A 26068-nucleotide genomic window follows, 5' to 3' on the forward strand; every position below is an offset into this window, starting at 1 on the left:
GAACCTGTGTACTATTTCCAGATACAACTATAGATACTATCTCTGTGAAGCTTATAATGTCATATTTTTTGTTGAGATTTTAGTTATTTTTGAGCATGTATTTTATTGTGCTAAGGTATGACATGTTACGTTATACTGTCAGCCCCCCACTGACTAGCTCTACTCAAGCTTTCCATGTCGTCTGTTTTGCTAAAGGGCACATCATCTGTAGAAATTACAATTGGAGAAAGCAGCTCATTCATTTCCGCTAAACTCATTTTCCCAGCTGGCTGAGTTTGACTATCTGAACCACCAACCTACCAGTTATTAGCTACTGTAACTTATATATCTAGCCTTCAGGCCTTTGTCACCCATCACATAATATGGTGGGTGGCAAGTGGCGTGTCCAGGTGATATCATAGCATTTTGTGCTTTGGCCTAGATTTTTTGGTGAAATGAGTTCGGTCTCTGATTTCACTTGAGCTGGCATGCTCAAGTGAAAGCCCTCCCCCTGTTTCCCCTGTACTTGAACAGTCTGACCTCAGCCCACTCTTCTATTATTCACAGCTACAGATCTGACTCAGGCAGACAGGTGTGTGCGTGCCACTGTGTGTTTGTCAGTGCGTAGGTATGTCTGTGTGAGTGTGAGACTGACTGAGAGTGCATGAGAAAGGCACAGTGCATGTGTGTGTGAGACAGACAGACTGTGACAGAGGAGGGTGTGAGCCCCTCAGGATTCCATATAAACAAGCTTTCAGGTCTGTGGATTGAGAAAAAAATCTGCTACCGTATGTAAGACACCCAAAATATTTTGGATTGGACCGTCTCTTTCGAGCAAAAGCATATTTCATGTACTCAGCGTTTTCTAGAGCTGCTGGGAAATTAATAATTTAATATTACTAAATCGTGTGGAAAAAGAATATATTTGTTTCAAAAAAGCACAAGGCTGTGGACCATACTGCTTTTTCTAGATTAAACTATTACCGAAATCTCACCATAACCTTAAAAATCATAGTACATGGCTTTGATTTTTTTTTTAATGCAGTTACAATAGTGTTACAGAATACAGCTGGTGATTTTCTATATTTTTCTGATTGTCAATTAATCTCATGCACAGAGCCAAACCAACAATGAACTCATCCTACTTACAAGTACTGCATGACTATCCAAAGCCTGATATATTGTATTCCTCTGTGCTGTAGAGGTCCGTTGTTGTCCAAAAATGATTAAAAACACATCAGTGAGTCACACCATTACACTGGGTGACATTTTGCTTTGCCACAAAGAATTTTGAGCACAATAGTTTGTTTGGAAACACCTATGACTAATAACAGCGATCACATTTTCAGTCTCTAGAGAGTAGTTTTCAAAGAACATCAGTACAAAGTCAAGAGGTTGTGATATGTAGCACAACCATGAACATCTGTACAAACATTTGTGGCACTACATTCAATAGAGTTAAGAAATTACAGTCTGTTTTCAGTTGTTTATAGAATATAATACAAACTTAAGGGCACAAGCCAGTAGTATTTTGTGTGGAGTCTTTATTCAGTATTTTTATATTTACAGAGATTTCCACTCAATTGTTTGTCTGATGCCATAGGGCAGTTTTATCCATCTGAGTGAACATTCACTGCTAAACCAGATACCGTACTGTAGTCTGCACCCACCCTGACCTGCGTGTCTGTGTCAGGTATTCCAATTTATAGTCTTGGCACTACTTGACAGAGATACAGGCTTTAAATTCACACTAAAAGCTCATGATGAGCAACATTCAGAGAGTGTACAGGTGCCTTTGTTAAGTATTGACTTGGGATGTGCATACTTTATTTTCTATGACATACAGCTCCAGTAGCAATGAACGCGAAAAGACTGAAAAGGTGATCATGGCAGCACTCTGGGGAATTTCTCTGCATAGAGAAAGACTCAATTTTCTGCTTCACATCTGTTATCACTGCAGTGGATTGAAGCTCATTTGAATGGAAAGGATGAAACACACATTCTTCACAATGTCAGTGTCACATACATTCTTAATGATGCAACTCCACTTTGTACATCATGGGGAAATTTTAGGGTAGGGTCCTGGCTCTGTGGTTGCAAGCTTGGGGAGAAAAGCTGATAATGCATCCACTTACTAATTGATCAGCTGGGGACCAGAACAGTAAGATAACTGTATCCTCACCTGTGTGGTTTATCCTTTAAATCCCATGTACAAACTGTGTGTGTGTGTGTGTGTGTGTGTGTGTGTGTGTGTGTAAGCCTTGTCACTTTCAGACTACATGACTCAGACTGCCAGGAGCACTATAGCACTGTGGAAAGGTCATTGTAGGCGCTCTAAAACATGCTCTGTAACTCACCACAGCTTCCATGTCTAAAGGTGTGATCCCGCCTTTGAGAGATAACACAGCCCGATTTAAACATGACCTTTAGCTTCTGTCATGAGAGTAGACCGTCTAAGTGAAAAGTGTTGGTTAATGTCTCTTTTTTTTGATCATTTAGACAAGACAAATGAAAATAAAGTAACAGATAGAGAAGCCAAAGAGGCAAAGGAAGTAGTCACTGGAGACGGATTAGCTCTTGTGCTACTGACTGACTGTGTTAATGGTTTGGATTTTAACATAAGGCTACAGTGCATATACTCCTGTGTAAATAAATGTATCTATAGTAGATACGGTGAAGGTCATATTGAAATTTAGCATTCATTGAAAGAGTAGGATGGATTTTAAAGCTTGATTTCTTAATTTAAAGGTGCACTAAGCAATAGTTTTATATCAACAATGGAGAAAATGAGCACATGTAATGTGAAACACTTGTAGTGTCGAACCCACAGAGAACTACCACCCTCACATGACTCTGGAGTTCCCCTTGGAGTGCTTTAGTGTCTTTCAGTTTATTCAACAATAAAGTTAACTTTAACGTAAGCAAACTTTGCTCTTTTTGTTCACTGTTACCGTTCTTATTAACTCAGCTTCTTCCAGCTGCATCTGCATTCAGTGAAGAGGCTCAACGTAATGGTCACATGGCAAAGAGGCGGAACCTGATTGGTCCTGCTGTCTATATTCCGAGCACTGATTGGTGCTTTGCAGATGGAACCTTATGCTACCAAGTTTGCGATTGATTTTTGAGGAAGAACTTTTTTCTATCTCTTGACTTTTCTCAATTTCAGAGCCAATAATACTTTTGCCAAATATGTCAGACAGAACCTTATAATTCTAAGAGGGTGATTTTTTTAGAAGAATTGTTCTTTGATAGTGACCTTCCTCCTACCATACATGTATAGTACATTTTGATTTAACATGGTGAAATATGCTGCAGGATAAGCCTCAGTATAAATCACATGTCCAGCCTTATGTTTGATGATGATGCTGTTTATATGTTTGTTATTTATGGCACAGGCTTGAGGCTACTATGCTGTATGTTAATGTGATGTGTGTTTTTAAGGGAGGGGAGGTTCTTTCAGTTGGACCGACAACACGCATATACAGGACTGCGCTGTAAATAAACAGGTGCACAGTGCACGCACAGAAAGAAAAAAAAAAAAAACTCAAAAAGACACAAGCCCCCACTCTGACAAGTACACACACAGTAACTACCAAATCCTATCCCCGCAGGCTCAGCCATAAGGACATTTATTTAATGTGAGCTGATGGCAGTCTGCATACATGTAAGACACTGTGTCCAGACTGAAGCCAGAGGGAGACAGAAAGAGAGGAAGGGGGGAGAGAGGGGCGGTGGGAGGTTTGCACACTGAGGCTGAATGGTAGAGGGAGAGTGATAGATAGTGAGAGCTATAGAAGCACTGTAGGCTCTCTCGTAATGGTCTGAGGACATCGCTGCATCTGATGCTCACAGGCAGTGCTGCATAAGTACAAAACAGAGATGTGGAAGAAAGAGGGATTAGAGAGATGGAGGGGCGAGGAGGAGGAGAGGACAGAAAGGGAATGAAACAAGGAATGCAGAGAAGACAGGGTTGGTATAGAGCAAACAGATCAGAAAACAGATCATCAACGCATCACAACAATCAGGTCTCCATACAGGCTAATGCGGATGCACACAAGCTCCTACGCACACCTGCACACACACAATAATACTCCATCTTGTGTCATGGCGTGTGTAAGGTCTGCCCTGAAGATGTTCCCCCCTCCCGCGGACAGAACCACACTAAAGCTCAGGCTGTCTCGTTAGAGGTAATTATGTGATGCAATATGTTTGAACAACTGGCCACATGCACCAAAATTTACTCTACTAGACGGCTGCCATGCTGATTAAAGATGAATTCAGTGGTGCACGCTAACATCAAATTGTGAATGTATCATCTGCATCACTGCTGTAGAGAAATGCTCATTACTCAAAATAGCAACATATACTGTATGGATAATGTCTTTGGTATGAAATGCGCCATATACCAGCTGATGTTTGCATTACTAAAGTGAGGTTTGAGCATTTCAAAATCCAGTGTGCAGAATTCAAAGTGTTTGAGGCAAAATTTTTGGAGGCAAAATTTGCATGTACAGAATGCACAGAGGATGAATATAATTACAGACCAATGGCAATATTAAGTAACAATTTCTTTGCAACAGGCTGAGATTTCTGGCTCTCAAAATCCAAACTGTAGTATATTTATATGCATGCTCGGCCAGAGAGAAGCACTAATGCACATGAGTCATGGATACCACATTAGAAAGTTAAACATTGCGTGTGCTGATTGGTAAGAAGCTTTTATTAGAATAAATGAGTTTGGGTACCTCAATCATTGTTTAATACATCCATCATCCACCCACAAAGACTAAATGTGTACTCCAGGTCTATATGAAGAAGAAGACCTGCCTTACCATCAATTTTCTCCCCTTTCAAATTGTCCTTACTGTTCATCCATACATTAAAAAGTCCCTTTCATATCCTAAAATGTCTTTTTGTGCAACTACGCAATTTCGATATCAATTCTGAATTGTGTGAGCTGAAGATGCCAAAAATGATGTCCAGTGGTGAAAATGTGGAGATTGTGGAGGCTGAAGAAGAGGAATAATTTTGGGGAAGAGGCAAGAAGATGAAGAGAAGAGAGGGATGAGGAAAAACAAAAATCTGCTTTGTCATTGGCTGACCACTTGCAAAACAGGACAAGGTTGCTAGAAAAGAAGAAGTGGGACGGAAAGAGGAGGAGATGATGGAGGAGAATATTTGAAGGGTGACAAGATTGAGAGCAGTTCGGAAAAGGAAGAGAAGGAAAGGACTACCACTGCAGCCCTGAATTGGATCTGTGCACTACTTGTTCCAAATATTATAAAAATGTCTAAATTGTTTTGTATAAATGTTTTTCCCTTTATTTTAGGCTGAGGGGAGATAATCCTCCTTACTCCAATAAACTCTGATTGACGCCAAAAGCCTACTAATCAAGTACACTATTGAGCACGCATTATATTAATAAACCTTAATCAATTCCACTGATCAAAGAATTATATCAGCAAAAACTAAAAAACTTTTCCAAAGTCGCGGGGGGCGGGGCCCTGTCGCCGCCTGATGGGAGATGTGCGTATCTCTCTCTTAGTTATCATCCATAAAGAGGATGATGGGGACAAAATGACTTTAGGGGACAAACCTTGACGAAGTTGACGGCATTGCGCAGCAGCAGCCAGCGGACAGGTGGCTGTCATCACCGCGCACGGTTACGACAGGAACACGCAGAGGACAAGCTCTGGATGTTAAAAATACAGCTGAGCGCAGAGGGAGAGCAAAGAGAGCTGAATCCAGAGTGACTTGTGCGGTGACAGTCGACTCAAACACAAGGGGACAGACATCGGCTGTGTGTGTATGAGCGCGCGCGTGCGTCTCTCCTCCAACATCCACAGAGAGAGTGTGAGAGAGAGAGAGAGAGAGAGAGAGAGAGAGAGAGAGAGAGAGAGAGAGAGAGAGAGAGAGAGAGAGAGAGAGCACCAGCAGTCTGACAGAGCTGCACTCCCTGGAAGTTTGACATCTCCAGCGGGTTACAGAGGGAGTTCTGTTATCGCCGCTGCGATGGATCCTCGGAAGTGTACTGGGTCCGTATTGATTGGAGTTTACCTGTGGGCGACTTTCTGCTGTCAAGGTGGGTCACTGTGCACGTCTGTCAATCTTAAGAGCAGAACAAAAGATGCAGCTAGACATTTTTCTTTTCTTTTCTTTTCTTTTCTTTTCTTGTCTTTTTTCTTTTCTTTTCTTCTCTTTTTTCTTTTTTTTGTTTTGTTATTTGAGCATCATTTGCATGCATATTTCTCAGAAAGATGAGAGCTGCAGTTCAGACATACTTCGGCGTAGTTCCGCTGTTCATTGTACATCTGGAAGTGGCTGTCAGGAGCATCTGTGTATATCCACTGAGCCAATAATAAGACCACATATACTGTAGTTTATAGTTGTGCTAAGATATTTGTAAAGGCTACTGTGTTGTGTCTGAAGTCCATAACATGACCACAGCCTCAAACATATTGCAGTATTACGTGCGTGTGGCCGAGACAGCGTGGCTCTGTGTGTGTGTGTGTGTGTGTGTGTGTGTGTGTGTGTGTGTGTGTGTTCGTGCTCGTGCTCGTGCGTGAATGAGCCTTCTTTAACAGACCGACAACATCTGGCCCAGAATAAGGAGGGCGTCCCGAAGCCCACTGGGGTTGTTCATCCCTGCAGTGTAATCTGCAGCCAAAGGATTGTTAAATGCGTGACTAGCGGAACAGAGAAGACTCTCAGAGGAGGTTAAATCTCTGTAATGTGTTTGAATCCCTGGTTTACATTTTATATCTCTAGATGGATGTGTTTTTATATATACATACATGTTGTTGCTTATGCAACCATGATTTAATGATGGAACATACTTTGTTGACTGACTGATGTGGGGGGGGGGGGGGGGGGGGGGGGGTTTGAGACAGAGACACACTGAACATCCAGGAAGATATGAACAACTACTCCCTGAGGTCCCCTTGCTATATGGAAGAGTATGTAGATTTTGAGGGAATAAGATGTGTAACCAGAGTACAGTTCTTGGAAGTTTTTTTTTTTCTCAAATGGATCAGGGTTGTTATCATTTATTTCCTTATCAAATGTACATAGGTGAGGTTAAATTAAAGTGTCCTCACAGATTCTCACAACAGGTTGTACAGTGTTGTAGGATAACACATACCAAATCAAAGAGGCCTTCACCTGTGAGCAACTACAAAGCAGGCAAAGAGGTGCTCCACATGATAATTAGTCAACTAATTATTATTTTTATTATCAATTAATCTGGTGATTATTTTCTCAATTAATCAGTTAGTAATTTGGTACATAAAACATCAGAAAATTGTAAAATTTGTCCAACACTGTTTTCCAAAGTCCAAAGTGATGTCCTCAGATGTCTCCTGTTGTCCTGTCCAACAGTCCACAACCCAAAGATATTCAATTTACTATCAAAGAGGACTAAATAATCAATTATCAAAATAGTTGGCCATTAATTTTCTGTCGATCGACTTATCAATTAATGGATTAAGTGACTAATTGCAGCTTCATGGTATAATACGAGTGTAGTTGTACCCATGTGTTATGATAGTGATGGCCCATTGCTGAACAAAGTGCAGTTACATAGACACCAGAATGAAGTAGGATGTTCTTCATGAGATACCTAATCACCAGATGTAAACCTTTGAGTTTTTGAGCCTTTATGGAAATGTCTGGAGTGCAGAATGAATCCCTCAATGAGGTGAAGGATTTCCTTCACGAGGAGTGCTACAGTACCCCACAAAGCTTGGAATATTTATGTACTGTTTGTTACCCGATGCTCACACAATTAGCTGTTTGAATTATTGTGTCCACCCTCTGTTCCAGACACACTCCCTCCAATTAGTTTCTCTGGGTTAAGTGTGTCAAATGTAGCCTGGATCCAGTCTTGCCGTTGCTCACTGAACACGATTACCTAAATTTGCAGTTGGCTTGTCACAGATGTTTTCAACAGCGGTTGCTCGTGAGAGGTCATCCTCTACACTATAAAAGTGGAAGAAAGATGCTTTTAAAATGTTGACTCTTCTTACTGCTACAATGTCTATAAAATCTGTAAAAAGCTATTTTTCAGTGTCCAAGGTTCAAACATGTAGACACATGCAGGAGTTATGTCCAGCTGGGCCATCATGAGAAATAATTGCCACTGCAGATGATTAGGAATGACCCTCAATGAAAACATCAGCTTAAAAGACAAAATTATTGAATATAAATGTATATAAATCTGGAATGATTCATGGGGCTGCATCAAGGTGACTCAGACAAATGTCATTTTTAATTGTTACTACATACTATTCAACAGCTTTAGTCGCCCTGATGGCAATTTGGCTGAGTGATTTAAGACTCTTTTGATGTGCTTTTTGACCTTTAATGTCCGTAATCATGCTTCCATACAGTTGCCGGTGTTATATAATCACATTTTCTGGGATGTAGTAAGAGGGTGAAGATTTGAGTGTTGAGTTTTTGCATAATAGAGTCAACATTTGTTTAAAGCTGCACTAATCAATATTTTTGTATTTACAATGGAAAAAATGACAATGTATAATATGAAAGTTATTGCTTATAGTGACGAACCAACAAATTATAATCAGCCAGCTCAGCAGTTCCCTTCATTTCTACTGAATGTTTTAGTGAGACTAGGGATGTCAGTTAGGTTAATATTGCTTTTGATAGATCGACACCCATTAACCGGTAACTAACCAGTTAATTTTTAAGAAAAGCTGTCATGGATTCATTCATTTGTGAGAGCTGTCCAACGGTCGGTGGTCAGAGCTAGCTTGTCTGCTCTGGCTACCTGACTTTTAGCTCATCCTTCTTCTCCTCAAAGTGTTTTTCAGTGCGTTTAGTCACAGTAACTCTCGATGGCATAACGTACTCAGGCTCGAGGTACCAATCTATCTCTTTCAATACTTCGCCCTCTACCACACTGATTAGCAGCTCATTGGTCTCAATCATTTGGCACACCAACTGGGTGATGGCCTCAGACCAGCACGTATCACACTTTCTTCCTCTGGCTGTCTTTGGCTGTGACTGCGAGCCATCCTGGGACATGGCAGCCAGGTTCTTTTTCTTAATGTGGTACAGCATAATGCTTGTACTACTTCTAAAGTGAAGAGTAGTATCACACAGTTTACATACATTTGACTTTGTTGCCTTTCTGAAGGAAATGGTCACACACCAAGCTTTTTAGTGCGCTTCATTTTTTAGCACAGACTGCTAGCTAGCAGCGAAGACATTAGTGGAGTGTGTATCCAAGTTAACCTGTAGACCGACATGCGTAACTGCTCAAAAATATTCTCCGTGGTTAACCAATTAACAGTTAACCATTGACACCCCTCCCAAGAAAAACAGCGAGACACTCCTCTCAAGAAAAACAACAGAATCAGTTGTTTCAAGTGCCCCAAAATGACTTACTGTATGTACATTCAAGTGACTCTTCCCCTAGTGGCCGTAGTAATTATGATGGGAACAAAGGAGGAAATCATATGACATTATAAGAGAGCAACAAATACCATGTTTTTTGTCATTTTTAAACCATGATTGTTCTCTAATCTTAACCATGTGTTTTTTACTGTAACCATGATGAACAGTTTTGAAAGGTGCAGCCAAATGATGTCATCCTGCCGATAGGAGCGTCAGATCAGAAAACATATATGTAGCTCTGGAGAGCATGGACCAACAATATGTTTCATCATTTAATTTGGAGCTTTTGGTTTCAGCATATTTTAGCTCATGGTTTTGGTTTAACAGTTCATGACAGTACTGTTTTGCCACAGTGTCACCGTTCCCATCAACCTTTCCGGCTGCATCAGGCAGCTATATTCCACTGATAATTCCACTGTAGGATAAACGTCTAGCACCAAAGCCAGACCAAGTTAACAACTAGCTGGTGAACATAGCTGCTGTAGAGTGAGATATGTTTTTCAGAAGTTGGTGGAGACCTAAAAGATGAGTGAATATTTGACTTAAAATTTTCAAGTCCACACAAACACAACTCTAAATGAATGTTAATGTTGCTCCACATCTGTTGAATATGCACATAGCCAACGGTCTGCTCACATCATCACCATAAAAACTATAAATGATAGTGTGCCAGTGTTGTGTGGGTATAGCTTGTCAAATAATCCTGATTGACAGCATAAATGGATCTTACTTATGTGAAGCAAAAAAGTAACCTGCAACACTTGCATGATGCACAAGACTACTTGTTTTCTGCATGGTAGTGCATGGTAAGAGGAAAGGCTCTTTGCAACATATTTAAACATTAAGCTACAGTGACATTTAATGATCTACCTAAGGTGCATTATACATGCATTGACCCAATCAGATTCAGCTCTACTCTTCTTCTTCGCTTCTGACTCTAGAAATGTATTGATCTTATACACATATTTGTGAACCAGCCACTTAAATGTGATTCGATTCTAAACTTGGCCAAGTCTCCTAGATGTTTGGAGTGCTTGTGGGTGATCAATATTTAATCTGTCTCTGTGGTGGGATAGTTCTTGTGAGTGTTGTCATGCTTGCTGTTCCTGAGTTGAATGGTATGTAGATTCTGATAAATTCCTTCATCAGCTTGTAGCTAAGACCATAACAGGTGCTTATATCTATTCTATATCTTAAAGGGAAAAATATTGAGACAAACACTGTAGTAATACATGTAATGTGATAATAGAAAGAATACATTTTTTTGCTCAAGCAACATTGATGTGAAAAATGAAAGGAACATCCATCAAGAAAAAGTTAATCATGTGTAAGCCAACACATAGATATGCAGCAGCTATGACAACAATATGTAAAGCCTTTACAAGAGTATTGCAAACTCCGCAGTACATCCAGTACAAAATGAAGACTGTCCCAGGGGTGTTGTCTTCTACGACGACCATTCTTTATAGAGGGAGCACTAATAGGTATATGAGGTGCTTCATTCAACTATTGGCTTTTTTAAAACAAGCTGTAATTTTGTCTGTCACTCGCTGTAAATGCTGACAGCGAGCTGTTCACTCATTTTCATTGTGTACTTTTAGATGGTTGCAGTGACAAAGGTCCATTGTGTATTTAATGTATTTCGTTTACTATGTATTTTATGTTGTGCTATTCATTTTGACTACTGTCTGTAAACTAAACTGCCTCTCGGGGACATTAAAGATTGACTCGGCTCTACTCCAGTCAGTCTGTGCTCTACTGTCCTCAAACGTTCCTCTTACTGTGAGGTTAATATTGCTGCGAGCAACAAGCTGTTAGAGGTTTCCTTTTGGCCCTTCAAAGCTCCAATATGGTATAAACAAAGATGGGAAAAGCCCAAATTAGAACAAGAGCAAACAAGGGGTGCACAGTTTATATAGTTTTCTACACCTCATCTGTACTTTACTCAAACAATTTCTTAAACATGTCCTACTGAGAAGCTAGGGATATGCCCTGTAACATTTTATGAGTTTAGATTTTGCATGGTGTGTGTATGCAGTAGTCATCCAAAAACTAGTTCATATGTACTCTAATTTAATGTTGGTTGCATGTCAAATGGAGTGTAACAAGATGACAATTCTGTCTGGTATCTGGCAACTGTGATGCTAGGATATACAGTACATATAAAATCCTGCATCACCTTAAAATCACATTGTCATTTTGTCCACAAGTTCAAGGTGTGTCAGTGAAGCAAATGATGATAAAACTAAAATTAATATTATTTTCAAAGATTGTAGAAAGAAGGCATAAATTTGTCTGTCATTCTCTTTTTTAAGTGACAAAATCTATGAGGTTAAAAAAGCAGAATCAATAGCTGTTTTTACACTGTCCATGCTGTTGCATAATAGAGGTTTATATAGCATATGAATGAGTAGACAAATGGTGGTACAGACAGCTGGAGAGATACGTAAATGATTCTTTACAGAGAATAATGGAGAAAAAGCTCAGCCTCAAAGCCTCTGTTCTCATGAAGGAGTGCTAGAAAAGTGCTGTTACAAGATTGTTGTAAGGGATAAGAACAGATACTGTAGAAACGACAGCTCATCTCTTGTTCAGCATCCTCACTTTACTGCCCTGGTGTACTTGGCTGACAGTGTGACCTGTCACACTAAAGGAGGTCACAAAGGTTTTAAGGAAGACCAGATTAGTGTCTTATTATATTGTATAGCCCTGAGGGCATCACTGCAGTGTGGAAAATGTAAACAGGAAAAAAAGGCACTCTGCCTGCAGTCCTTTTCTCCACTTCTCACACCTTCTCTCCCTCGAGTCTCTACATTGTCCAGTTGCAAGTCAGTGTGCATCTCTGACTTTAGCAGCAGTTGATGGATGGACCAATAAACAAACTACACAGTTGTATTCATTCAGCAATACAACTCAATTCTTTGCCAGGCAAAGCTGCTCACCAAGTAATTTTTTTTATCTTAAATGACGATGATGCTTCCTGATGATGCTGCTTTGACTAATGGTCTGCACAAGCCACTGCTTGCGCATCCGTCCACTTTCAAAAAGCGCGTAATATCATCTGACTTCACTTAACAAAATATTATCCTCACTATTGTTCGTACAGATAATCACATTCTCTTAATATTCATCTTTCCCTCGGGGCCTGCCTACCTCCCATACAATATTCCTGCCCCAGTTTTCCATGACCAAATCATACTTTTACTTGCAATCCCAGATCGACACTCTCAACTTCAATCTCGTCATATTAAGAAAAACTGTTGTTTTTCAATTTTCAGCAACACTACACTCACTGATTGCTATATGATCCACAACCTGAATAGATACACCGAATACGGACAGAGCAATAACGTAGCCTGAAGGCATCTATCAGTTTCAAACAGCTACCATATATCTCTCTCATTGCATTAGTAACCTCTCATATTTCCATTTCAGAGCCCACCAGGGGCCTCCTTCGATCCAAAATCGTTAAAGCTCAGTTGTATTGTTCAGACATAAAACAAGGTTTATTTTATTGCTGGGATGCTAGACACACAGGCAATTCAGTTTATGAGTCGTTCACCCTTGAAAGTAAAGTAGAACCAGTCATCTCCGTAGAATGGGTGGATTCAAAGCTGTGGACCCAGGCAATCATCACAGATTAATTAAACTAATTTGGATGTAAGAGCCTGAACGGATCACTCCTGACTATGTTAAGTCTCCCCTGATTTCTGGAGAATCAACTGATTCCTGGATTTGACTATTTATGGCATCAATGATAATACAGCAGGTCTATTGAGTTCTATTCTATCTATTGAGCTATTACATGGTGCTTATATAGAGTAGGTGAGGTTGGGGCGAATTGGCATGCATCTTATGCTCTTGTTGATTTCTATAAATTAATGTACTTTGAGATTAACATCAAGATTAATAGAAAACTTCAACTTTTTCCATAAATGGGTGCCAACTCTTTTGATGAATACATTTTAGCCAGCTGTGACAGACTGTGTATGTGGCATGTTAAGGTATTGGGCTGGTTCACAGATAATTCAGAATAAAGTACTTTGTTTTACAATAGTAACAGTTTTTTTCTTAGAGACACACCTAATCATGGCTTGATTTTGCAAAACAAAAATAAGCTCATTGTTCTTGTTCCAACAGAAGTGTTTTTAAAAAAAGGAGTTTAGTGTGACATGTGAAAAACACAAAGATATCATCATCTAAAAGTAACCGGGAAGGGAAGGTCATGTTACACCCTCCTAGTGTGGCTGTAAAAAGTATCTATTCTCAACTGTACAATGTATCTTTCATGGTGAATATTCACTGTAAGTTCTTCCAATGATCGTGATTTTCACATTTTTAGCCAAAGCAGATCAATATCAATTCAGTTAGACGTTGATTTTTGTATTCAAGGCCAATACAAATACCAGTATTTCGGAGTGAAGCTGCCATTATCCAGTATTTTTCTTCATAATAAAAGTAAAAGAAAAGCCGTGTTTCACAGCCCTCTCTGTTTGAAAGTATCAAGTCTGTTTCCCCGACAACATCACTGCTGTGTGTGGTCAGAAATGTTCTCTGTTGCACCTGTAACCACAGCCAACAGTGATCTTACAGTGCACTGACACTCCCTAAAGCACACTTCTGCATCGCTACAGCAAGGCAAGAAGTTAATCAAGAGGAAGTCTATTAAAACAATTGTTTCTTTCTTTTTTTTAACCTCCCTTTTTCCCAACAAAAAATCATATTTATACAACCCTATTTGTAAAACAAAATAACACTATTTTCAGGGAGTGTTATGTTACTTTTAAAATTTGAGTGCTATCATCAAATCAGATATGTTAACAAAAGTATATTTTGCCAATGTCTAAAGGTAATGACTGGCCAATATCTTAATTTTCATAAAAGCTCTATCAGACACTGTCCTATAAATTCAAAGCAATGCATTCAAGTAACTATGGCAAAGCTCTGTAAATACAAACATGGAGCACATATTGAAAACAGGCAAACAAAGAGTAGTGAGTAAGAGTGATTATGTAACTATTGCACTACTGACATAAAGCATCACATATGGGACACTGTAGGGATAAACATGAAGCTCTCAGACCAAAGCCCAGTTTAATAACACAGACACACAAACACACTGCCTGAGGATTCAATGGAATAAGTCATCACAACTAACCAACAACAGGCTGTACAGTACATACTGTATCCACTGCAGTCTACCTGTTTGTAGTTCAATCTGTCCATGTGAGCTTTTATAAGATGTTGAACTCTCTTCCAGGAGTAGGGAGTACAAATTGTTCAGAACTTACTGTACTTGGCTGTCCCCTCTCATAGGCAGAAACTTTTGGTTTGAAAAATTATGGTATACACAAGAGGAATGACGCAGGAGTACTGATGCATGTTTTTGGAAACTGGAAACAATAATGCAATATATGCCATTCTGCCACCCATTCAGAGAAGTGTTCATCTTTGCAGTAGATGTGTTACAGGGGGATTTATTGTTAAGCTCAACTCTGTTCAGTCTGTTTTGGCTCGGTACACTTCACTCCATTGACTCTCGAAGCTTTTGCTGGCTGCCACTCTCGCCCATTATGCAGATTCCCCGTCACGCCAAAATTTAAGGGTGCCCCATCTGACACTCACCAACAGCCTCACACACAAACACACAACAAGCTGCCTGTTTATTTTCGCCTCATTAGCTAATTAGTCATCAATTCAGTCATTGTGGGTGCTCTCACGTCTTGACTGTCACTCGGTAATTGCTGGAATATGTTGAGACAACATCTAATTTGGACAAGGGTCACTGGGGAGATGCAGGCTGAGACCTTTTCAGTTCTGGATGAGATGAGACATTGTAGGATGACGGGGGGGGGGGGGGGGGGGTCTCGGAGTTTTGCAAATGTTGTGCTGGTGGCAACATTCAAGTGAGAGAAGAAGCTGCTCCTCCTATAAATTCTGGGATGTTGGAGTAACTTAAAGTTCACATGTATATAATTTTATGTGATTACACGCTACCACATGGGAGCGCCAAAGCAGGACATTTTCAAATTCCACACATAGCTTTAAAGCTGCACAAATCAAACAATTGGATCAAATGACCATGTGTAATGTTAGAAGAGTTTCTCGTAGTGACAAAACCACAGGTATCTTCAGCTCTATGGAGCATTTTAGAATCTTTGTTTTGGTTTTATAGCACACAACTTTACTGTTTTGGTTCACTAACACTGCCCTAATCAGCCTCATGTCCAGCAGTAGGCAGCTGTTTTCACATTTATCTGCACAGAATTAGCCTTATCTGCACAACACCACACGACAGTTAGCAGCTACCTTGTGAACATAGTGAGCATTTAGGACATTTAGCTCCTGAAGAGCTAGATGTTTTTTTGAGTTGGTGGAAACAGAGCTAAAAGGAGCAGGGATATTGGACCTACATTTGCCAGGCAGCCAGCAATACAACTCTACAATGAATGTTAATATTGTTCATTGCCTGCTGGATATTCTGACTTGGCAACTGTTTGGTAACACGTTTCCCAGAGCATCTTTCTGTGGTGATAAAAAGTGTTGTGTTTACTGCTTGTGCTGCCAGCCGTAGTGGACAAAAAAGAAACAATACTGATACTGCTTTAAGATGGAAAGTATTGCAGATATAGCAAATATGTTAATTTTCATATTCAACAACAGATTATTTTTTTCCTAAAGAAATGTACAAATGTACTCAGGCAGTTTCACTGTACATTTTCAAAGCTTCAAAAGTGGTTGTACTGAAGACTTCATATGTTGCTTTTTGGGGGCTGTGATATGATAAAACACAGTACCAAGATGTTTAAGGATTGTGATGTTGTGGACTAGATTCTATAATATTGTAATATAAATCATTACAGTTATTGTTACCTCAGGCCAGGTTTCTATTATAAGCACTGGTGAAAGAGAAGTGACTGACTGTGCTGTAATATTCTTGTTAAAAATGAATGCCTCGCTCAGTGTAAACATCTTGATGAGGTCTAATAAATACAGGAGAGACTAAAAGAGAGGGCAATCAACATAATTAAAGCTCACTGAGTTAATAATGTGCTCATTATATTCAGCCTATCGTGACTTAATCAGGATTTCTTGAGGAATTTGGCCCTGCATGAACAACGCTGGAAATAATTGCAATAATAGTGTTGATTAGATTATAGACATTAATATGTGTGGGGGAATATTTTGTGTATGTTTTATTAAACTACTGGGTTGATTGACTCTTAAGATGTAAACAGCAAAGTTAAATCTGTTAGCTCCTTCCCCTCACCATACTTAACTATTCAATTTGTCTTTTTTGCCATTTCGCCCTCCCACTTTCTTCATTCCTATTGCTCACATTTTTCTCTTTCTCACTTTCGACCCATCTACCATTTCCCCTCTCTTTTTATCCCTATAATCCCATTACTGTCTGTCACTCTTACTTATTTCTCCTCTGCTCTCTTTATACCAAAAACAACCTCTTTCTTTTCCTTCTTCTTAATCCACCACTCCTGACCTCTCATTTTCCTCCTTCACTCCCTTCATCATTTCCCTCTCTACATCTTTTCCTGCCTCCAGGTTGTCATGGCGGTGTGCACCAGAGGAAGCTATACCATGACCTGATGGTCAACTACAATCGGTTGGAAAGACCCGTCCAAAACGACTCAGCACCCATTGTGGTGGAGCTCGGCCTCACGCTGCTACAGATCATTGACGTGGTGAGTGTGTGCACCTGCGTGTGTTTTTGTGTGTGTGCTTTAGCAAATAAGAGCAAGATACACCGTACACAGATAGAAAAGGAGAAGATGTGTGTGGAGTTTGGAAATCAACAAATAGAACGGGCTAGAGAAAGTTAAGTTGAACACTTTGGGAAAGTTTTTACATATTGAGTGTTTTTCAGGATTGTTTTGTTTTGTTTATGCTTAAGGTATTCTGTGTGACTTATCTACAGTGATTGTGATGCATGCTAATCCACATGCCTTGTGGCTGTTGCACTTCATCTTCCTCTGAACTTAAAACTGTTATTCCACCAGTGGCAGCACCCAGCCAAGTGAGAATATTTGTCTTTTGAAAAAACAAGTTCTTTGTTTCTCCCCTCGATCCTTTTCTGTTTTGTGGCGCTACACACCCTCAGTCCCTCTTTTCATTGGACAAGAAAATTCAATCTCAGTGTTGAGATATGCCCTCTCAGTTTTTGCCCCTTTTTTTTCTTCTCAGTTTATCCAAACTCTCCCTAACTCTTTGACCTTTTTTCCATTTTGATTCATTTTTTCATACGTCTCCTTTAAAGGAATAGTTTGACATTTTGGGAAATACACATACTTGCTTTTTTTGATGAGAAAATTGACACCAATGACATATTTGTCCAGTAAATATGAAGCTACAGACAGGAGACAGTTAGCTTAGCTTAGCATAAAGACTTCAGGTTTTGTTTCATCTTAACCCCACAGTGATAACAAGACTCCAGGAAGTCATTGCTCTCAGACAAGAAATAGTCCTGCCCATAACCCTTGTAAAGTCCCACTGAAGCGTCAGTTTTACACAGAGCCAGGCTAACTGTTTTCCCCTGCTTCCAGTTTTTATGCTAAGCTAAGCTATACAGACATCTTCTCATCTCTCTGCAAGAAAGCGAAGTATATTTCCCAAAATGTCAAACAATATGTCAAAAAATATAATACCACACAATGTTTGTTCTTCATGGTCAACACTGAAGTGGTTTCTTAAGACAAAAGCTACATTAAAAACATTAGTCCTTTTCCAAGTGTCCTAGATTTTAGACCCACAAAAACACAAACACACACACACACACACACATACAAATACCCCAACACACTCAGAAACTCCATCTAGCTCGATGTGTTTCTTTTTCTGTTGTTCTTCACTCTTTTTCATGTCAAACCTGCAGCTCTTGCACTGACACTTCTGTGGTTTGTGGGTAGATTTTCTGTCACATCTCATTTTATGTTTTGTTTCTCCAGTTTTTGCCCTGCATTTCGTTGTGTGTTTTCTCCTGTTCCCCATCTCATGCACCTATCCTCTCACAAACCCACACATAAACTCTTGACTGTTAGCCCTGGCCCCATAGCCGACGCACTCATCCAAAAAACCCAAGCTGACACCAAGTCACATCCCTGAGCCAGCCCTGTCACAAGACGTGTACGTCTCCTCATGATAACTACATGGTGGTAAGAGCCGTATGGTGGGCAGTAATATAGGATTCCCGCTCTATTATTAATATGGTCGAGGCTCCTACAGCACATATGAAACAACATGTTAATGTATTCTCAGATCTTGCCAACAACAGACTGGCGATACAGAGTCAAAAGGTGAGGCTGACTCAAGAGAGAACATATGGCTCTTTGAAAATTATGTGACTAGAATACTTAGTGTTTTTTTTTCTGAAAGGTGGTTTAAATTAATGTTTTTTGTTGTGGAAAAGCAACAGAAAATGTGTCATTCATAAACTGATATTGTTTATATTGTCATCCTTGTGAAGTGTCCGTTGAAGTTAATTGGAAAGCAACCTCATGCATTAGCTGGAGAGCTTTGTTGCACTGCCCCCTCTCCCTCCTGCCAAAAGAAAATCATACATTTGTTGAATATATGTTGTTAAATGTGTTTGATTATATGTATTTGTTTGCTATTCATGTATTGTTAACTACATTGTTCGCTGACCCAATACATAATGGATAAGCTGGCAAGACCATATAAATTAATGCTTACTGGGCAGTTGTAAATAATGTAAAGCTGTTTGTGTGTGTGTGTGTGTGTGTGTGTGTGTGTGTGTGTGTGTGTAATGTGGCCTTTGATTTCTCCATCTGCTGCTAGGTAGCTCGCTATGCAGGGAACTGGGGCAGGTTGATGTCCACAGAGTGGGTTCATCACCATGAATAATGACAGATACACTGGCAGACACACTCAGGACTGGTCACCATCCAGTATGGAAGGGGTCATCCTGAACCTTATGTAGTGTACAAAGAAACTAAGGTTCAGTGGTGGAATGTAACTATTTACTGTGGTTTACTTTTAGTTTTACTTACAGCGACTGTAATCAATATTTTTATTGAGAATTTTCACCCAACTCTGCAGCCCCCTTTATGCTGTATGGAGCTTTATAGCAACTTTCAGCTCATTGTTTATCTGTCTGGCTGCAACTTTACAGTTTTGGTTCATTTTCATTGCTCTCATAGTGTCATTTTCAGCTGCAGAAGGTAGCTATTTTCAGAGAAAAACCTCTAAAACCCACTGTACACTAACGTTACCTGCTCAGCACCAAACAGAGTTAGCAAACAGTTAGTGACTAGCTGGTTAACATAGTGAAATATTTAGCAGCTAAAGAGCCAGATATTCCCCTCAGGAGTAGATAGAGAGCAAAAGTAGTGCTAAAGGAGAGTAAATATTGAACTTCCATGTATCAGGTGGACAGAAACACGACTACAAATCTGTATAACTGCTGGATGTGTAAATCAGCAATTGTTTGCTAAAAAGTTTGTAATAACAACTTGAAAGATGATGATATTACATTGTTGTGTTCATAACTTGTTTCTGCTGCCCTGAAGTGGCTAAAAAATCAGTCAAGCCGTTTCAGGCTGCTCTGAAAAGAGTCTTTTCAATTTAAGTCCTAGTTGCGGCACTGCTCTCAATTAGCAGTCAGGAATCCAGTTTCATCAGCATCGCTCTCTGCTTCCAAGCAACGCCTCAGTTGGAATAAAGAATTCAGGCGTTGGCTGGCTTCTTGTAATTGTAGTTGAATGCTGAATAAAGTTTAATCTGACTGCACTCAAATCTTTAGCAGTGTAAACTTAAAAAATAGAATACACTACATGGAAACACAAGACTCAATGTTATAAATAAATCAAAACAAACTGAACTTTTTTCAATAAAAGATTAAAATACGCATTCAATGAGACTATATTATACATTTTTTTTAACTTCATTCATCAAAATACAACTACTTATCTAATTTATCTATTAAAATACAATTGTCTATGAGGTTAATAGATCAAAGGTTAAACACTTTGGTGATTTTAGAATAGCATTGCATGGTTGCCATATAAAAATTCATCAACTCTTAACGTAAGGAAACTGAAAATCTTATCACTAGAGGGAAGTAATGTCACATGTAGTAAAAATTGTAATAAAATCTAAAATTAATATTTCTTCAATAGATAATCACACAACTATCAAAGTTGGAACGTGAGTCCAGGAACATGAGTTAGAGTTTATGACGCTTGGTCTGTTAAGATAAGAGAAGGAGGTTTTCTGTCTGTATGTTGTTATCAATCCTGGTTCTGAGCCAAATGACCCCAAAGGTGATTTATGTTTTTAGTTCAGGCCATAATTTAGTTATTGGTCAGAAATGGTCTCTCAGGAGGTCTGTTCAGTCTCCATTTTCTCTCAGTGTTTACTTTGGTCAGTACCATCTTGACAGACACCCACTTGGCAAAGAGCTCAGTTCGGGGTTCAGGGTGAGGCATTAAACCATGTCTCTGTGATATTCACTCACCCCCTCAATTTGAGATTCAAGAAAGGCTGTTTTATCCATGAATTATAGAAAAGCCGTAAGTTGTCCTACACCACATATAAATTATACAAACGCTAAAATATCAAAGCCAATTATAATATTATATAAAGTCAGAGATCTTCTAAATCAAACTTTGTTATACTCCTCATACTGTTCCTTCATAGTCCCATATACAGCTTACTGTGTGGAAGTGAAGAAAATACATATAAAACAAACACTAATTCAATCTTCATACTTCAAAAAAGAGCCATAAGAATTGTAAACAACACCACTTATAGAGAACCAACAAACCTACTCCTTATCAAATTAAAAGCAATAAAATTTAAAAATCTGGTCAAAATGGTTCAAATCATGTACAAAGCAAAACATCAATTACCAAATAGTATCCAAAAGTTGTTTCAAATGAGAGAAAGTCAACACGATATGAGAAGAATTTGTATGTTCAAGAAACAATTAGTGAGGATTAATGCAAAATATCATTGTATCACAGTCAAAGGAGTTAATTGACGGAACAGCTGTAGTGAGTAAATGAAAACATGTAGAACACTTAATCAGTTAAACGAATGTTTAAATAACATATTGAATGGATATGGAATGGATGATCAGAGAGGGGAACTGGCATAGTAAGATAGGATGTGTACGTTGTTTTTGATTTTGTTGTTTTGTTTGTTTTATACTCACTGTTTCGTTCTTGTTTTTGTTTTGAATGTTTTACTTTTGTTTTTGATTTTGTTGTTTTGTTTGTTTTATACTCACTGTTTCGTTCTTGTTTTTGTTTTGAATGTTTTACTTTTGTTTTTGATTTGATCATTGATTTGTATGCTGAATACTGGGGCGTTAAAGTTAGAATATTTATGTAAGATTATTGATAAAATATTTAAAAAAGGTAGGACTTGATAAGAACTCACATCTTCCTACTCCTTTTCAGACATGAAATATTTATTTATGTTGTTTATGGAGAATTTGACGTATATGTTTGCTGTTAATTTTATTGGTTATTCTTGTTTTGTTTTCTTATTTATATATATATATATATATATATATATATATATATATATATATATATATATATATATATTTTTTTTTTTTTTTTTTTTTTTTTTTTAACATGTTAACTGTTTTTTAACATGTTAACTAAATAAAAAATCTAAAAAAAAAAAAAAATTGATCTGAATACGGTCCTCCTCCACTGCCAAGGTTACATGCAGTGCATTAAGAAAGAAATGAAAAAAAAAAAAACAGTCAAAACCAATAAAGCAAACCAAACAAACATACAAAAGCCATTCATCAGTAGATGTTGGCATGGTGATCGTTAGAGTGACTTAACAACTCTTGTCTTGCCAAGTCTTCCTGATTGAGATGTACAAGGTCAGAAACATTCCTCTCAACAAATGCAACAATATAGCTGGCAATTTTCTGCTTGTGTTCACATTTGATTCTGTCATCCCTAAGACAGCAGCTATATGTAGAGAGACGCTTTTCATTGTGCTCTTGCCAAAGCAGGCAGCATTGCTTCCTCTGCACAGACGCTGCTGTGTTGCAGCAGAAATTCAAACACATCTGTTGAACTGTTAAAACATGAGGGCATCGTGTTCATCCTTCACATCACCATGCCCTGTTAAAGATCTATTTTTCAAGAAAATTATGAAAATTGAAGGTGAAGCCAAGTGCGGGAAGAACAACAGAGGATTCTGAGATATGATTCATGATTTCATGATTTCTTTTCTCTACCGTTTGTTGATTCAATATCTTTTAAAAAAACACTGATCCTCTGATGTGTATTGAAAGAACTGAAGTTATCCTATTGTTCCCTGAGGAAGATGAAACTGAATGAATACCACAAAGACAAAGCCATTTCTGGAGCAATACACAGGAAGATTTACAGTAAATCATCAGTTCATATATATGGAAACATGTTTTTGTCCTGGGCCATATGATATCAGATGACTTGCAATAAAATACAGTTAAGGAGCTTTCCCTGAGTGCAAGTGTATGTCAATCCCTTGCCAGCCTGTCTAAAACCAATCAGAGCAGATTTATGAGGAGATTAGAGTGTTTATAGTGGGTGTGACAAGGCTGATACTGCCCGTTGCAGCTGAGCGAAATCCCTCAAAACACCACAAAAGAGAGGTCAGGCACAAAACAGAGCGGAAACACAGCAACCTCCAACAGAAGCCAAATCTCCACAATTGCACGCTCGATCGCACATGCTCACACCAAAGGGACAGAAAAACGTCACTTTGTGAAGTACACAATGGGAGGCTGTTTTATTTCAGCAGTGGAGAAAGGAGGCTGTTTAAAAGAGGGACAGATCGGAAAGGACAGGTAGAGATTAGATTGGAGCGTGAAGGGAGCTAGGGAGGAGGTGAGGAGGCGGGGAGGAGAGAGAGGAACGGCAATTGTGTGAGAATCGATTTTCACTGCATAGGAAGTAAGAGCATTGAGTTTGGTTAGGTTGTCATTGATTACACAGAGTTTAAACGCCTTCTGAAGCTGATATACATCTTTATAAAAATGATAAAGTGAGTGAATGGGATAATGTGTATTATAAGGAGTGTCAGATTCATAACTTATATATTTCTTCTCAAGGGTATTTTCAAACATACGGAAAATAGGTGTTTGTGATTACAAAGAACAGTCTATGCTACAAACACTCTATTTACATAGTTGTTGTTCAACTTGTGGTAATTCCAAACCTAAGTGTATAGTTAGTCTATCTTCATGTTTTCTGTTGCATCACTGTTTACATCAAAAGGTCATTGTGACAGAGACAGTGAAGAGTGAAACCAGAGCAAGAGAGAGTGAGACAGAGGTCATGAAACCAATATTTTCCATTGTTTGCTGATGAGTTGAGCTGATTTGAGTGTTAGAGCAACCTCTAAAGACCCCCTCAACTCAAAAAGCGCTTTTGTTATTATTACTTCACTTGGATGTTTGACTTTCACTGTGCAGAATGATGTATGTGCAGAGTTTGACACTCAAACTTTGTTTTCACATTCATCTGCAGGAGGGGAAAAGTTCCTCTGTGGTCTCCAAAAATCTGAGTTAAAGGCGTGTACCTACAAGCAAGAGGCCTTTTTAGGTTTCACCACATCTGTGATCTCATTCTCAAATATGAATGACCACTATATTTCTAAGGCAGTAATTCAAAGATACAAGTTTATTTAAATAACTATCAAAAAGTAAAAACTTTAATACTGATGCTGCCAGTAAAATAAAATAAAATCAGTACAGTTAGAAAAAAATGAAACACTTCAAATTTTACTACCAGCTGATTTGAACAGTGGAACCAGATAAGATGGCTTTTGTCATTAAGACAATAATATGCATGAAACACATTTGCAAACATAAATTGCATACATTTGTCAATCCATTTCATATCAATTATTCAAAACACCTCAGTATAAAGCAATACAATACTACAGCATCACAAATTACAGCATGTGCATTAAGTTGAATCAACACCTCTTTAACATAGTTTCAACAAAAACTGAACAGAGGGTGGGATTTACTGAACGGCTGTTGTAGTATAGAGCTACTGTAAACTGTATAATAACCTGACAGCTGAGGGGATGAGTGCTGACGATGGCTTTCAGTCTGCACTCATGTTGCCTTTATTCCTAATTAAGAACAAGGATTGATTAAAAAATCAATCCTCCAGGTGTGGTTTGAAAACTGGCTGGATAAAAATAACAAGATCATCAGGCTGAATGGTTACTGTATTCAGGTGTGAAAAAAACAAACAACAGATGTGGCTCAAGCAGGCTTATGCACTTTAATCTACTGTTGTATAATCTAATTATCTGAAAATTCCTAATACCTAAATTAGGAGCACTTTTTCTCTTTAAAAGGACCACACTGGTATTTGACCCCTCACTAAAGAACAATGAAACCGATTGATTCAAATACCTTGTGCACAGTTAAGGTCCAGTCTAAGCAGACTCCTCTGTGTCTGTCTCTCAATGTCACATTTTTCAGGGTTCCCCTCTGAAATAATGTCCTGAGAGAGAAACGAGCAGGATGAAACAAGCAGGAGCGGTATGAAACAGAGTGATAAGAAAGAAACCCATACAGTAGATTAGGTCTGGTATGATGAGAAATAGAAAGAAATAAAGTGAGCAAATTGATTTCATGATTAGATTTTACCACAGTAACATTAAAGGAAAAGTTCTGAAAGGGTTGAACTAGAAGTGTTGTTCCAGCTTCAGTCATGGGTAGAAGATAAGATGATAAGTCACTTTGGTGATTCTATTAAAAAAAAAAAAGAAAGAAAGAAAGAAAAAAGGGCTAATCCACTAAGAAATGCAGAGAGTAGCTGCTGCTGTGACCCAATATTACTGTCAAGCAGTTTGCACATATTTTCAGAGGTAAGAGAGAGATACTGTAACACTTCAGGCACACAGCGTACTGGTGTGTAACACAAGGAACAAAACTTGTCGCTGTCATGTAGGATTCTGCAAAACAGAATCTAAAGAAGTCCATTCCCAACTCAGATTTCTTCTCTCTTCTTTCTTGTGCTTATTTTTCAGACTTCGTTCTGTTTTTTTTTTCTCTTTGCTGTCTCATGAACTATCTCACCCTCTGTCTGCATTGCTTCTGTCTCTGTCATTTTGATTTCTGTCACTCATCTCTTTATATTTATCCATGCTTACCTTTTTTTTCTCTCTCTCTCTCTCTGACACTTTGACCATAAGCTGACCCTTGTGAAATGTCTCGAAATGCAGCAGGGGTTACCATGTCTGTGTATTTCTTTTTTCATGACGTTGATAGAAATTGGTGTTAGGTCATCACTTTGGAGAAGGGAACCATCCGTACTGCTCAGTGTCACTGTCTACATCCTGTGCAAATTCCTGTTTGCCCTACGTAACTTGTCTGTTTCTTTTTTTTTCTTATTATTTTTGTTTTCAGCATTGTTTAAAATGGCAAAACATGAGTTGCGTTATCCATTATGTTAAAATAATAACGGCAGAGAGGAAAAAGCTGTGCCATCATTGTCATTCAGTGAGCATGCCAGCTCTGAGTCATTGAGGCTGCAGTTTGACTTCATTGCTGATCTGCCTCCTAATCTCACCTCCTGTTTACCAGACATGCAGTATTTTTTTTATCTTGCCCTGCAGAATATTTTCATTCACTATCTGTCTAAAACAACGTCAACTCACTGCTGATTAT

At 38.7% G+C, this 26068-nt stretch overlaps 1 protein-coding gene across 1 annotated transcript in view; it reads left to right on the forward strand.

Annotated features, from left to right (window-relative positions):
• Positions 1 to 4758: 4758 nt before the first annotated feature.
• Positions 4759 to 26068, forward strand: part of LOC122979116 (neuronal acetylcholine receptor subunit alpha-7-like) — a 47641-nt gene continuing 26331 nt past the window's right edge. Inside the window, exons 1-2 of the mRNA XM_044346340.1 lie at positions 4759 to 6061; positions 16954 to 17093. Of these exons, the coding sequence (XP_044202275.1) occupies positions 5788 to 6061; positions 16954 to 17093 (414 nt within the window). The 5' untranslated portion in view covers positions 4759 to 5787. The remainder of the gene's footprint in view (positions 6062 to 16953; positions 17094 to 26068) is intronic.

The sequence above is a fragment of the Thunnus albacares genome, chromosome 3 (assembly GCF_914725855.1).
Source record: "Thunnus albacares chromosome 3, fThuAlb1.1, whole genome shotgun sequence".
NCBI classification, from domain to species: domain Eukaryota; kingdom Metazoa; phylum Chordata; class Actinopteri; order Scombriformes; family Scombridae; genus Thunnus; species Thunnus albacares.